General features: G+C 37.5%; 1 protein-coding gene across 3 annotated transcripts in view; it reads right to left on the bottom strand.

Moving 5' to 3' along the window:
* rptor (regulatory associated protein of MTOR, complex 1) overlaps nt 1–15,903 on the bottom strand; it is a 234,618-nt gene that overhangs the window by 30,797 nt on the left and 187,918 nt on the right. For all 3 annotated transcript variants that reach the window (XM_022193050.2, XM_022193051.2, XM_022193052.2), the window contains exons 22-25: nt 12,088–12,206; nt 4,609–4,712; nt 2,557–2,734; nt 1,856–1,966 (exon numbers count right to left, since the gene is read on the bottom strand). In XM_022193050.2, the coding sequence (XP_022048742.1) occupies nt 1,856–1,966; nt 2,557–2,734; nt 4,609–4,712; nt 12,088–12,206 (512 nt within the window). The remainder of the gene's footprint in view (nt 1–1,855; nt 1,967–2,556; nt 2,735–4,608; nt 4,713–12,087; nt 12,207–15,903) is intronic.

The raw sequence follows: 15,903 nt of genomic DNA, 5'->3' as shown, positions 1-15,903 counted from the left end.
GTCAGTGAGAGATGAGTTACCATGGTAACCCATCAACCTCAGTGCCTTTTCCAATATCAGTATCAACGGTATCATCTCAGAAGAAACTGCCAACTCATTACATGGTTACACGAGTTATAAATGACGGATATTTATGCTGGTTTAAAGTCTAATGCCTGCACATTGTGATATTCTCCTGGAAATAGTACGCAGTTTACATCCCACTGGATTCATGCTAAGGTTATGGACATGGTAGTTTAGCATACTAAATATCATGTCAGTATGGAGTTCGTGTCCTCGGATGTTTTAGTCATTCCATAACCTAGAGTTACTCCACTTGTTTTGCCTGGTGTTCCCTGTTGCAAAATGAAGCATAAGGCTCATGTCCAGTAAACCCTCTGAACCCCAAAACTCACCAGATGATTCATTTTTACTTTTTTAGGTATTTTTGCCTGTATTAGATAGGACAATGAGAGGGAGACAGGAGACATGGCAGAAGAGTGCTGTAAATTGCCATAAATTGGATTCAAACTCATGAGTATAGCCCTGGTTCACGTGCCGCCAACCCAGCCGGCTGACCTATCTGGGTGCCCTCACCAGATGATTTTAAGAAGCACACTGTCTTTTGAAAGAATGATGCAAAAAATTACATGATTTATCAGAGCCCGGAACTGGAAAAAGAGAAACGATAGTCAGAAAACTGTATCTGTGATGTGTGCTGTTTGGTTGGGAAACAATCAAAATAATTTTATTCTAGATGTCTCATTTAAAAAATGCCAAAATTCAACAGTTTACTCAAATCAGATTCTGTAAAAGAAACTAAAAAAAACTGTGGGCACCTCCTGCTGCCAACAGCCATGTGACTGAAAGAACTGAATGGCATTCTGCGGAGACAGGCATGAAAAAAAAGACGAAAACAGTAAAATATCTAGAAAATGCAGACTGCTTATTTTTCCCAGTAAGACATGGCGGCATTTGGAAAAATGTTGTAAAAGTTGATTCAAGCTTTTTTCAATTTTTGTAATATAAATATTCAAAGATAGTTCGCTTCAGTTCCAGTTCAGTTCTTTTTCACATTTTTTTGTAAATTTCTTTTACGATTTATAGTCTTATAATGGTGTCATACTACAGAGAGGACATTTCTGAGTTCTCTCTCCTGCAATGAGCAAAAATGTAACAGGAGCAAAAACGAAGCCCAGAAACTGCTGAAGCTTCAGAGAGTTAATAATCAAACAAAAAATAATCATCAGGTAGAAATATGAGCATTAAACAGGTTGTGACTAATTGTTTTTTTTTATAAATGATTTCTTGTCAAACTAACTGCCTGGTTTGGCCTGTGGGCTGCAAGTTGACTATTCATTATTCAGGTAAATTTACATAATATAAAACATTGTTGGGTCACAACTTTAATCTTTAAATTAGTCAGGTAAGTTTGTAACGTCATTTAAAAAAATTATGCAATAGGAAACACTTTAAGTGAATGTCTGTTGTTTGAAAGGTGCTGTAAAAAAACAGCAACTCGACTATCACTGCCTTACTGTAAAACGCTGCAAAATTCATGATGAATACGAACTTGTGACATCAATTCACATAAATACGTGAAACCAGAAAATTGCCTGTCATGTCAGTACTTCCTTGTTGCCTAGCAACTGCTTTAAAGCTGTTGTTAAAAAACTATATTGCTTAGCGGGAAAATAATGTGAAAAAATCTCTTTAAATTATTAAACAAAAAAAGATAGATTTGCTCTTTTTCTGTTTTCAATAAATTCATGCGATTGCTGCATACCATGAGGGCAATAATTAACCAGGCATATTGCTTCCTTTTTTCTCTTTCACAAAAAATAACAAGGATGGAAAAAGGAAGAGAAACACCGACCTTCATGACGGGCTGAGCGAAGTACTTGGCGCTCCAATCACAGAGTCCCGTCTGCAGAGCTGCACTGATGTAGTTCCTGTGACCGCCCGGTTCATCGCCGTCTTCAGCCGCCTGAATAAAAAAAAAACACACACAAAATGCTGTCATTTCCCAGCTAGAAGTATTTTGTACAAAAACACTCTAAGAAAGTTCTACTAATGTTTTCAGCGGGAAGTTTTATTCTATTTCCCAGACTGTTCGTCTAAAAGGTGAAATAACTTCAGATTTCTTAACATGTTTGGTGACGACATTCTGAGAACGTTATGCCTTTGAAAATGAAAACGTTCTTCCATTGTTAGAATACGTTGTGGAACACTGTGGGAATGTTTTACAGATTCTGCATGTGTTTACAACAGCTGTGAAACACTCAAAACATTACAGCCAGAATCTCATTAAAGGAACGCTTCATAAAAATCATCTGGGATGTCGGTTTGAGAACATTCCTCTTTTGTCTTAACAGAGCATCATCTGTGTTCCTGAACTGATATTACAACCTTACATTATAGGAACAGATTGGAAATATGAACATACTTCAAAAGATTTTTGAACATTTGACTTAAAGTTTTCTTCAAAAAATTGTTAGAACTCGTAGGTAGCGTTATGAGGTGTTGTGGGAACGCTCCCTGCCAGCGGTGTCGAAGGGTTTATTAAGGTTCTTCCACCTGCTCTGGTCCCTTGTCGAACATCTTGCGGGTTCGGGGGAACTGGTGGGAGTGGGGCGCCTGTCCTCCCAGTGTGGGGGTGTATGGAGGCCGGGTGGTCGGCTGCTCTCTGGTGGGGGGTTTGGGAACGTCGTTGGTCAGGCTGGAGCTGCTGGTGCTGGGCATCGGTGGAGAACCACTGCAGGAACAGAGGGGCGAGGTGAGGACAGGCCTCTACAGAAACTGCATCGTGTTGAAACAACACTTTTCTCTGGAAAGAATTCAGCAAAATGCGACCACAGGAAATTTCTACATAACCAGAACTGTAAAATCGCAGTCAGTGTACTGCAGGATGGCCTGTTTTAGACGTACACGATGCTGCGGGAATCTACCTGCAGCAATACGGACACCGTGTAAAATTATGAGTGTGAAATGACTGCAACTAAAAAAATTAGATTAGATAACAAGACTAAACAAAACAACGCTTTTCTCTAAAAATGTTGTTTGAAAGAGTAAAAGTTGTAACACAACACACATTTATTATTATTCATAAAACATACATTTATTCATTCAAAATGCACTGAAAGATCATGAATTTATTTTGCTGTAAAATTTGCAATGACAGTAAAAGGAACTGTATTGTCTTGTATTCTATTTGAGGACTAGACATTTGTATACTGAAAGTGGCTTCTTATGTATGGAAAAGTACACCAAAAATACAGAGAAAATCATTTTTAGACACACAGGCTATAAATAAATGTGTAAATTATTCACATTCTGTCTTAAAGTCTTCCTCTAGTTATTGACTAAACCCATAAAAATGTCATCTCTGTGTATCAAAGTTACATATTTAGATGTTTTTTTCATGAAAATAATCCCTTCATGACTTAAAATGGCTTTGATGTAACTCTACATCCATAAATATATAAATAAGTCCATTCATCCCTCCATCAGTTGTAGCCGACAACCACATGATAACATTCCAGGACGTTTTTGGCTGCACTGCAGGCTGTGTTTACATAGTACAGATAGAAGTATGAAAACAAATTTAAAAATGCAAGCAGTAAAATATCTACACTACATAGAGCCGTTTCTCTAATATTGGTAACACCTGTGAGCACTTGGAAAACTACTGTACATGTTGATTCCAGTTTTAGTAAAATAAATGATCAAAGAAATCCAGCTTTCCTTTTTTCTCATGTTCAATCCAATTCAATTCTATTTTATTTATATAGCGCCAGTTACAGGTCAAATTGTCTCAAGACGCTTTACAGAACTCTTATGCCTGAAGCCCCAGAGCTGCCCTAAGGCGACAGTGGCAAGGAAAACATTTTTTAATAGGGAAGAAACCTTTAACAGAACACGGCTCTTTATGTGGGGGAACCATCTGCCTGCTGGTCGGCAGGTTGAGAGGGACAGAAGGCAGAGGGTTAGAGAAGTAGAGGGGTAGAGGTAGAAAGGTAGAAGTTGAGGGGTAGAGACATGGAGAGGCAGACTCAGAGTCAGACAACTCTATTTATCCCCAGGGGGGCAATTAAAAGGCATGCAGGTAGAAGAAGGGTAGAGGTAGAGAGGTGTAGAGGGGGAGGGATGGGACGTTATGCTTTGTGGCATTATAACTGTGTCATACTACAGAGAAGCCATCTTTGAGTTCTCCCTACTTCTATTCAAGGTTGTGCTGTTTCCACAGAGGTGCAGGATTTTATATTGCAGTAAAAAAAGGAAACCACAGTGAGTAAAAATGTGACAAGTAAACAAAACTGCTTGGGGTTCAGAGTGTGAAGGCAGAAAAAAAGAAACTCTTTAATATGTAATTTTAATCCCCTTTGGATGTGTTTTCAGTAGTTTAATCAGTGATTTGAATTTGCTTTAATTCATGCAGCTATTATACAATATTCAGTGAGAAGGGACGTTTTGCCATAATGCACTTTTCCTGACAAGCATGATGCATCTTTAGTTTGCTAACAGGACGGCTAAGTGGGCTGTATACATGATGCATATGCTTTGGGGGTTTTACTGTAATGAGTTTTCTGTGTACGATGGTGTTGATGTGCGTGAGAGATCCGTCCTCACCCCGCCTGGTGGATGTGCGTGCCCTTGCTGGTGGGGCTGGCTGGGGCCGACTGCGTGAGCGATCCCGAGTCCAGGATCCTCTGAGGCCTGGCGTTCATGGTCGCCTGAGGAGAAAACAGCCATCATGTTGATGAGCACACTTGGATTTGGAGGTCGATTTGTACAAATCCATATTTTCCAGCTATTTCAGAGAGAAATCTGTGGATGATTAGAAGCAAAATCTAAAATCTGGATATTCCTTTACGCCGCAGCTGCATAAAAAGTCCACCACTTTACAAAGTTTTCCTAAATTTGCGAGGAACTTTAGCCCATTAAGCGGAGCAGGTAATATAACCTCTTCATTGTGAGATATCTAATGGCTACACACAAGGGAGGGGTAAACTTAATAAAGACAATAGAGGCAAAGCGTCACTGATGAATAGCAGAGTTGTTGTTTACTCGAGCCAGGTGGAGAGAAAACTCTGTGCAGCGTAAATCTAGTTAACACAAGCTAACACTTTCTACTATCCAGGATTGCCTTTGATCCGATTTCTATGCTAATTACAACATTGGAGCGAGTAGCATTTGTTTGTGAGTGCGTCTAAAAGGCTGAGAGGGAAGGAGAAAAGTTTTTATTGCAAAGTTTACACACACGATATAGCGCATTTGTGACGGGGAGCAGACATCCGTTACAAGGGTAAGCTGTTAGTGCTTCATTAAAAGGCAATTGGAAGTGAAACAAATCAGATGTAAAGCCAACTCACAATGTTATAATGGAAAATAGCTCTATCACTAATCGAAGCAGCATTTCTACTCATACACAATGAGATCAATACGATGAGAAGAGCATTAAAAAAAGATGGAGATAAAGGATGTGGTGATTCCCGACAAAATACAAGCGGAATACATGCAGTGAGAGTATGTGAAGACAACACACACTCTGCACAAAAACAGACTTTTATAATGGCAAAGCTGAAATCTGCACTGCAGCACACACAAGTAGATCTTTAAGAAACAAACCACACGCTGGCTGGACGAGTTTTAATCATTTTTTCAGCTTAAACACTGCAAAGATGGTTAATTTCACCATGACTGTATCACTCTTGGTTTCAGTACTTTTCTAAATGGGTTGTTTCAACATTTGTGGCTTTCAAATGCAGATGAGCTGCTCCTGTCCCCGACCGCTTCAGGAAGAAGACTCTCTCTGTATCCGTGATTGACAGCACAGAGCTGAACAGTTGACCATACGGCAGCTGACACATGAATTAGTGTGTGTTTTTATTGCTTTGAATTTTCTCTCTGAGCATCATTTTACATGGAAATGTCACTGAAATCAGAACACAAATGTTGCTTTCAGCTCTTGTGTTCGGCGGGATTGTTAGACAGTGCAGTTACAAAATTAATATATTTGTAGTCCAGAAAAGCTAGAAAATGGTTCTGAAGTGATGGCTAATTAACATGTGGTGTTAATCAACTGCATTTCAGTCATCAATTCTATTCCATTGTCTCACAACAGAAACATGAAATATGTATATGAGAATAGCTCGTCTCACTGCAGACATCAAGTATTTAGCCGCAGAATTATGACTAGCTGTGATCCCAGTTTCAGGTATCCAACGTTAATTGTGACTGGTTTTAATTCTAGTTCAAGATAACTTTAATCTGTTTCAGTTCAAGGTATCTACATCACGCTTTTAAGCTATTTTGAAGATGAAGATAGAGATATCTGCAATTATTATTTGACAAAACTGAATTACAGATATACTCGGTGTAACTGTCATTCTGACTGAATCCAGAATAGTCACAGCGCAACTACAACTAATAAAAATGACACTGATATCCGGAATTTTAAACAAATGTTGAAACTGCTTGTCCCTGCTTGATTTGAAGAATCGCTGTAGTAGACATCTTCTAACCTGGCAATAGCCAGATTAATAACTGTGTAGTACTTGATAGTACTCCACAATATCAATCTGGGACCGCTCCATGTAAATCTGTTCGGAGGAAAGAGGCACGGATTGGACAATGCAACAGTATGTCCCGCCTCTGACAGGTTTGTTTTTAGCCAATCGCGGGATCTTCACAACGAGCGGAGCCAATTGGTAGATTAAACTCTTACCAAAACCTGTAGGTAAAAAAGCACAAACATCTTTACCATCCAGAAATGCGCAAAGCGCCTCTCGTTCTTCCTTCAAAGAAGCGATAGGAGATTCAGCTAAAACTGACTTAATAGCAGCATCTACGCAATCGTTGTCCTCCGTTGCCATGTTTGTTTTGATCTACTGGCGCTTGGTGTCGTCTTCACACCCGGATATCCCGCCCCACACACGAATACTGCTGCGTGATTGGCCCGTGTCAACTTGGCTCTGTACGAACAGTGAATGCGGGAGCGGAACAAGATGGTTTCTTGAGAGATTTGTGAACTCACAAATATCGCGAGAAATCAACTTGCTGGCAAGGTTAGACATCTTCATATTTTCACAGTACTTATTTGTATCTCGGTACATATACGAAGCACATTAAAAATGGATTTTCACCATATGGGACCTTTAAGAAACAGAGATACACCTTTTACCACACGCTGAATGCATGAATGCTATGCTGCAAGCTCATCAATTAAGATGCTGCCCTTACGCAACACGGTCATGGATTATTCATCAGCGTTTGCTCATCGTCAGCATGGGGTAAACAAACATCATGATAGCGCAGGAGGCCACACTCCTTATCTGGTGACAAGCTCTCCATAAAATGTAATATGCAAAACTCCTGCGGTAGCGGGAAAACGGGGCTAATCGGCTCTACCAGCTGCTCAGCTGCACGCTGGGAAACAGCTTGTTTCTACTGTTTCAACCCACTTCCTCCATCTTTAATTGCCTGGAAAACGAGTGAACTGAGCAAGCAAACCGGTTTGTACACACAGGCCACGATACAGCTGTGAAAAAGGATGACGGCTCAGGAAAAAACCCTCTGAATGATCTTTTTGAATTATTGAGGCAGCATGGAGAAATAACCTGACACCACATTTATGTATGTTGATGACATGGAGGAAGGGAAAGTGAGTGTGCACTGGTGGAGGCATATATGGTGAGCTAAAGGACAAAGATGTGGTTGGTGGAAAGAGAAATCTGCTGTGTCAGAAGAAGGAAATTGGACGATTCAGACCTCTTAAGTCATAATCTCCCCTCATGACTTCCATTCTTGTCATGTTAACAAACCAAGGAGAAGAACACTGAAGCCATAGTCCATCAAATATTTAAAGGTCCCATACTGTGCCCCCTTTCAGCAAAATAGTTAAAGTCTCATATTCTTACAATGTGTTTTTAAGCTTTTAACTTGAAACTGCAAAGACGCTTCATTCTTGCTGACTGACTGTATGGCTGTATAACCCCTGGTCTTGGGGCTTTTCTAAATGGGTTGTTTTGCTTTAAAAATCAATGAGCTGCTGCCGTCTCCACCCTCTGAAGGAAGAAAAATCTCTCCGTCTCATATTGGTTGCGCTAAGCAAAACAGTTGAACACATGGCCGCTGAAACTGGAAGACCAGGACATTCTATTGTATCTAACTTCTCTCTGAGCTATCAGTTTGCCGTTTTAATTCGTGCTTGTTAAGTTTCCTTATACAACGATGCGATTATAAAATCAGTATATTAGCTGCAGAGCTGGTTACCATGTAGTCTGAAGAAAGCGTTTTGGTCACTATTTCATGCTTGTTCTGCTATCTGACAACAGCAATTGAAAAATTTGTAAATAAAAACAGCTTTTTTGGGAATTCAGCTGTAGTTTATGTGAGCACAGAGAGCAGGAGAGAAGAAAACAGATGTAATCAACAGCAGAGTTTAAGTTAACCCTTTAAGCTTCAGTCAATTCCAGCCGTTTTCAGTACAAAAAAATCGCTAATATTCTATTTTTAAATTAAAAAAATGATGAAAAATATAGGGAATATTGGACGCACATCGCGAGGTGCATTTCCTTGAAAACGACCCATTCGTGGATTTTATACCGACTTCAGGACATGTTTTGGACAAAATAGTTTACTGGCTTGTGTCATCTGGATGCAAAAGGTTGGATTATGGCCGTTTTTTGTGGAATCTTTTTTTCTGTGTGTAATAATGAACCCGGAAATGTGAGTCGCGCTGTGTGCGTTGAAGCTGTGTATAGAGAACGGACAGATGGATATTTGTTTTTGTCGGACAAATGTGTTTTTCTCACCTGCTGTGGTAATCACATCTGAAAGTGGTTTATACCGGCGGATTCATGAGAATCTAAGCTTTCCATCGGCGTATAGTGTTTGTATAATCGTGTTTGCAGCCGTCGGACATTCTTGAAATTCCTATGCAAATTAGTAAGTGTACCGCCGGCGGTACACCTACGACGCACTGAAGCGTAAAGGGTTAAAGCTAATGCTAACATTAGCCACATCAGTCACAAAACATGCTAACACTAAGAATTCTACTATTGTTGTGGTGACATTGCCATAAAAAAAATTATTAAAAGTAATCAACTGAATCTTGATGCTGGGAGTGCATGAAGACTCTGTGTTTACTCTTGCAGTCAGGAGCAGAACATTTGTTGAGTTTTGAAACATTTTACAGTAAACAGAAGCAGCTTTAGAAGGCAGAAGCAAACATCTTCATATCTTAGTTTGAAGGTTATACCAACCAAAAGACGAGACAAAAATGCATTTTTTCATTCAGCTCTTTGTAAGGTAAACATTTTCTTCTTTACTTTAACTTTACCACCAAACATCTGTGTGTGGTCAGATGCTAAAATACAAGATTAAAATAAAGAAATAAGCGCCTCATGACATTCACCCCAGTATCATGCAGCAAGAGAGGCTATTAAAAAAGCATTTATTGCCTTCATAATCTGAGAAGTAAGTACATTTTAATTAGCTGCTGACCTTGTTTGCTTCTCTACAAATCAATAACATCTGACATTTAGAATCCTAATTGAAAGGGCTGGAATCCCTGTTAGGCTAATGTGAACACTGGTGAACTTACATGGATGTTCTTTGATTAAGTTGTCTCTGCTTTTTGGGGAAAAAATCTGTCAGTGATAACTCATTAAGAGTAGAAAAAAGGACATTTAAAGGTGATTGTAGGTTTCTATATGTTCATAGGTGTGCAGATAACACAGGTACAGTTTACGTTTGATTATTGCACTCAGCTGCATGTGGAAGAGCTGTTAAGAAGGTAAGACACGTCCAAGTCAAGCCTCAGCTCAAAGTGAGAGTAGTGTAAGTCAAGTTTCTAGTCAGTTGAGATCAGTTCAAGTCAAGTCTCTAGTTTCAACTTGGAAAAGTTGTGACTCCATCAAAACTAGGGCAAGTCAAGTCAGAATTTTCAACCAAACCCTGGCGAGTCAATTACGTTTTAACACAACAAAGATAGTCCAAGTGAAGTCAAGTTCAAGTCACACTTTAAGTCATCTGAGATAAGTTCAAGTTAACTAAAAAAGTTGTGACACAATCAAACCCACTGCAAGTCAATCCTGAATTCTCAAGTCGTCCAAGATCAGTCAGTCGAGTCAAGAGTCAAGTCCTAACTCAACCAAGAGAAGTTAGAAACAAACAAGAATCACATATCAAGTAAACAGACAAATCAGAGTCTGGTCTCAAGACAATTGAGGGAAGTCACAGACAACTGCATCTCAATTTTACTGAGACAAGTCAGGGATGAGTCAGAACTCAGTCTCAAGTCAGCGGTGACAAATCAGACAAGTCAAGTCTTTCATTACAAACAAGAGGGAATGTTTTGCTTTAAAATGTGTGTTGATCAGTTTGCATGTATCTTAGAGCAGTAAATACAATGGTTGATGTCTTATGTCGGCACTGTTCATGAGTTTCACCAGATCACAGCCCAAGAACTGATGACTTAATATGTAAAATCAGAAATCAAATCTTGAGGTAGCAAAAGCTCAAGTGGAAGATGCAGAATTTTACAGAACCAAGTCTCATTGTTTTCTGTATTGGGACTATAAAAATCGTCTTGTTCCCATATGTTGGCTGTCAGAAAGCTAAGTTTTATAAATGATGCAGACATCATTGCTAGAAACGTGTGCGTCAGTCAGGGCAGAATAATACTCTGTTGTATTAACTTGTAAATCACGTCCTGCTGCTTTATTGCAGGGATGCTGCTCGTCTGAAGGTAACTGAGGGGACAATTGGTGTTGGTGGTGGAAAACAGCAGAGATTCAGCCTTGGGGTCTGGACGGCTGGTGGACTACAGTGGTTATTATAGCTTCTTAAGTTACAGCAGCAGCCTCTTCGCTAGGCTCGGCTCTGCCAAGCCTCGGGGAGTCATTGGCCCTTAATTGCATTTGCACAGAAGTAATGGCCTTTTGCAGGCAGCAAATGCCAGCGGGAGGGGAGGAGAGAGTGTGAGCTGGATCTTTTTCACTGTATAACCATGTGGTGGAAACGAACTGACATACGGGGATACAGAGACAAAAAGTCAATTATAATACGCTCATTACATTACATTCCAGGAAATTAGATGATGCCCGTCTTTAGCATGACTTAATGTGGAAAAAGAAGGTTCAAATTTGGGAATCTAAACATCGTAAGCAGCTCTGAGAGTAGCTCCTGAGCCCCAGCTTATGCATTTCAGCATAAAGGGGTGAAATGAAAATCCTAAAGGGGTAGATATCATTTAGACGCAGATTTTCAACTCCTGAACCTGCTTGATTTTTGTACATTTTACTGAAAATTACACTAAATTAAAAATTTGCAGTTATTCGTTGTTTTGGTACTTCATGAATTTGATTATAGAAAAATATTTATTGTTGTCAAATAGACTAAATTGTTGTGGAAAACAGGAAAAACATTTTTTAAGTGTGATTTTACATATTCTATTATTTTAGTTCAATTGCACATAATAACTTGTAAAATCACTGATAAAGTATTAGGTATTTAAGTATTAGGTGTTGACTGAAAAAAGGTCAAAATTGCACTACTTTACTGTATTTAAATAACTTCACACCCCCAAAAATAAAACTGTGATTAATGTCCATGCCAAACATCTGTACTTTTGCAAATAGTAGCTTGTTCTTTAACAATGTTTGACCATAAAATCACATATTTTTAACTGTTTAAATCAAACAAAAATATAATTATTGCACAGATATTTGGTGTTATTTGAAATAAAAAAGTATTTATTTTAAGGATTGAAAAATGGCAATAAATCTTTTAAGTGTTATTTTAGAGATTTTCCCTGGATTGTTAAATTACAGGAAATACATTGGTGCTAAAAAATAATTTTAAAAATAAATCTAAATTGTAAATCAAAAATACCTACTTTACAAATACTGATTTGTTCTTTAACAATAGTTTACCATAAAATTACACAGCAACATATATTGTTATTTTACATACATCTGGTGTAACTGGAAAGACTATGTTTATTAAAAACTGAAAAATAAAATTGACAGAAGAAAATGTGAATATTAATTTTCCCTGATGACATCGTCATCAAGAAGCTGCAGAGTCTCCTAAACAACCTACTTTGTACGCGATGCTGTTGAGGACCTTCATGGCCAAATCGGACACTTCAGGAAAAGGATCCGCAGCCAAATGTAGCAGAACTCTCCAGATCTGAGTGTAAACGCTGTTGAAGGAAACACCTGGAAGAGAAACACAAAAAAAGAACAAAACTCAGACTGCAGGTGTTAAACACATGTGCAAGAGAGACCAGTCAAATTTTCATTGGAATTATTTGCTTTATTTTACAATTTGATTTCACAGGTTGTTATTTCCTCTTGCCTCAGTTTTTCAGTATTTTAAAATTATTTTATTTTGGAAATTGATGCTCGAGGCTCCAAGACAGTTCTCTCTCTGCTTTTTATTGATATTCATTTTCCAGGTTGTTAGTCAGATTTGTCTCATATTTTTGGTATTTTATAAATATTTTAGAATTTAATCTTACAAGTCGTTATACTGTTGTGTCTTGTTTGTTTTTTTTAGCATGCTATAGGTATTTAGAACATATGTATTGAATTAGATTTTACAAGCTCTATGCCTTCTCCTGTTATATTTAAAACGTATTTCAGTTTAGATTTTGATCTTTCAAGTTGTTCTACTGTTCTTCTCATTTGTTTTTAGGATTTTATATTAATTTTATTATAGCATTTGATCTGACAAATAGCTATTCTGTTCTGTCTTGTTTCATTTTAGTATTTTAGATTTTATTGTAGAACTGAATTTTAAAAACTTTAACCCTGTTTGTCTTCTTGCTTTTTTCGGTATTTTATATTTATTTCTTTTGAATTCAGTCTTATAGGATGTCATCTTGTTGTGTCTCATTTTAAAATTTCACATTTATTGTATTCTAAAATTTGATCTTACAAGTTTTTATCTTCTTTTGTCTCGTAAGTATTTCAGATTTCGGATGTATAGATTGTTATCCTGTCTTATTATTTAGTACTTCAAATGTATTTCACAACCGTCCAAGTTGTAAAACATGTTTATTTGGTATCTTACGTTGATTTTATTTCAGAATTCGATCTTACAAGCTGTTACTTTGATGTTCTTCTTTATTTATTGGTATTTTTAAACCTTTTTTTTTTTTTCAATTTTACAAGTTTTTATCCTGTTTTTTCCACATATTTTATTGTTGCTTGATTTACAAACATTTGTTGTGAACTCAGGTTGTCTTAAATTGTTCCAACTAAATAAACTCGATGTGATAAATGACCACAAACATCACACTTCACTGTGCTCTATGTCTCATCATCTCCGTTCATTACTGCAGCAAAGTGCTCGTCTCATTAGCTGAAGCCTCCCGCCCCGGTCATCTTCCATGCGATGGAGCAGCAGAGTGAAAATGACCTCCAGTGTCAGATAATGTTCACCATTAATCAGCTCACACTCTACAAACAGCTGCCTCGCTGCTGTTAGCATGAATACAAATGTGGCTCCTATTGTCAGGCGGTTTTGTTCATCTGTCGCAGAGAAAAGTGACGATTTTCTTAATTTTCCCCCAGTTTGTTTATCATTCTCTGAACTTCCCTCCTGTGACTGTTTGTACGCTCGTTTTATCCAGATTTGTCGTGTCTCTTTTTGTTAGAAATCGCATCTTTTCTCTTCTCTGCAGCACCTCCCCACCTTTGGGGTTTTACATTTTCCTGCTGCTCTTCCTTTTCCACTCCGTCTCTCTTAAATGTCCTTTTTCTGTGTCTACTTCAATCTGTCGTCTTTCTCGTCTCGTCAGGAGGAAACCCGGCTCTTCCCACCTGTTGCTTTTTCTTATTTTATTTACATTTTTTCTTCACATCTTTCCACATCTGGATGTAGTCCTGTGAACTGATATCGTAATACAAATCCAAAAAGCAAAAAGACATTTACAGTCCTTTAATGACTGTTTGTCTGTAGACTGCTCTGCTTTTGTTTGATTTGAAATGAAAGCGTAGTTTGCTGGACATTCTCCGTCTGCTGCTGTTGATTTCGACCAAACCAGCAGCCCTGTTGGTTCGACAGAGGACTGAATGACTGAAGCCTGAGCCCACTTATTGCCGAGACTCTCCAGAGAACGCTGGAGGGGATTCAGAGATCCAAAGCTTCAAACAGAGGTCTGATTCCAAGACAGGAGAAGAAGAAGAAGAAGATGGAGGGATACAGGAGGAGGAAACATGAGGATAAACTGGAAAAGAACCTGTTACTATTATACAGATGTTTGGTACGACAAATTGTACATTATGGTCTGTTTTTTATAGTCAATATCTCAACTAATTCTCGTTTTGTGAGTTTACTTGATATAATCTGTAATTTATTACAGCAGGGAAAATCTGTACAGTAATAGTGAAAAAAAACATGATGCAGTAAAAAAGCGTAATTGTCCTGTCACACATTGTCAGAGAATGAACTACTATAAAACACATTTCTTAAAATATTATTTACATTTTTAGCTTTTATTTTTTGTTTTATTCTTTACAATTAGCATGGAACTTAATACTTTTTGTCTGAGATTTTACCAGATATTACTTTTAATTAATTGTACGTATGCAAATCTGTAAAATAATAGTTAAACAATAACTGACTATTTTTAAAATCCTAAAATAATAATTTTTCTTTTTAAATCAGGGCAATATCTGTAAAATGTTGTCATTTAATGTTCAAATATTGTAAAAGGATGAACAATCAATTGTAAACATACATGATGTGGACATTAATTACAACTTTGGTCTGTTCCTTTTAAGGTGTAAATAACCTCTATCTGGGATTTTAGCAGATATCATCTATAATTTAAATAAACAGGAAAACAATGTAAAGTAATAGTCTTAAAAAAGGTATGTACTGTAATTTTCAGTCCTTACCGATGACAAATAGCTGGAAAATATATATTTTTTTCTGATTCAAACAATGTTAAGAAAAACGAAAAGGTCAAATGTTGCATGAGAACAAATTAGAATTTGCAAAAATACAGATTTTTGCTTTGGACTTTCAGTTTTGTCCCGTTATTTAAGGGATATAAATGAGTGCTTCTATTCTGTGAGTTTACTAAACATCATTATTTGGAGTTGTAAAGAAAAAACAGTAAAAATAAATATTTTCCAATCTTTAATATACATAATTTTATCTGTAAATGAACGATAGCTTTATTTATTATTATTATTTTTAGCTGATGTAAATAGTAATGTAGTAAAAATAGTGACATTTCACAATCAGACTCTGGAAAATAATTAATTACCATTTGGAACAAGACAGATTTAACATGCAAATTAAAAATTTCTTCTGTAATTTTATGAGTAATTATCTGTAATTTAACAAAACAGGAAAAAAAATTAGTGTTGAAAAAATGCAGTTAAAAAAAACTAAACGTTTTTTTACAGTGCAGTGGCAGTGAGGTCAGATGTAGAAGAGAATAGAAAAGAGGAGCCTGTGTGCTCTGAGATGTGATAAAAGAGAAGAGGTGGTGAAGGAGCTCAGAGAGAAATGAATCCGGAAGAAGAGATAAATGAGAGCTAGCCGTTGCGCTAGCTGCTGCAGTAAACAGCCAGTTTATAAATGTGAAATATGCTTCATCCCCTGTTGAGCTGAGAGCACACAAATTAAAAGTCCAGAGCCCACATGAAGGAACGTGAACATCAGTCAGGGGATGAACACTGCAGCAGCACCGTGTCCTGACTTGACACTCGCGTTGCTTCCAGACTTGTGCGAAGGGAAAATGGATGTACAGTAGTAAAGATGTTAACCGTTGGCTAAATGAACCACTGCATCACTTTTTTTATGGCCTCTCCAAATTCCGGCAGACGATATAAAACACCTTTAACACTGCACAGCGAGTTTTTTGGAGCTTTAAATGCTTGAAACATAAAAAATGCA

This window comes from Acanthochromis polyacanthus, chromosome 3 (assembly GCF_021347895.1).
Source record: "Acanthochromis polyacanthus isolate Apoly-LR-REF ecotype Palm Island chromosome 3, KAUST_Apoly_ChrSc, whole genome shotgun sequence".
Taxonomy (NCBI): domain Eukaryota; kingdom Metazoa; phylum Chordata; class Actinopteri; family Pomacentridae; genus Acanthochromis; species Acanthochromis polyacanthus.
The sequence above is the reverse complement of the archived record's forward strand: the minus strand, read 5'-3'. Positions and strand labels throughout refer to the sequence as shown.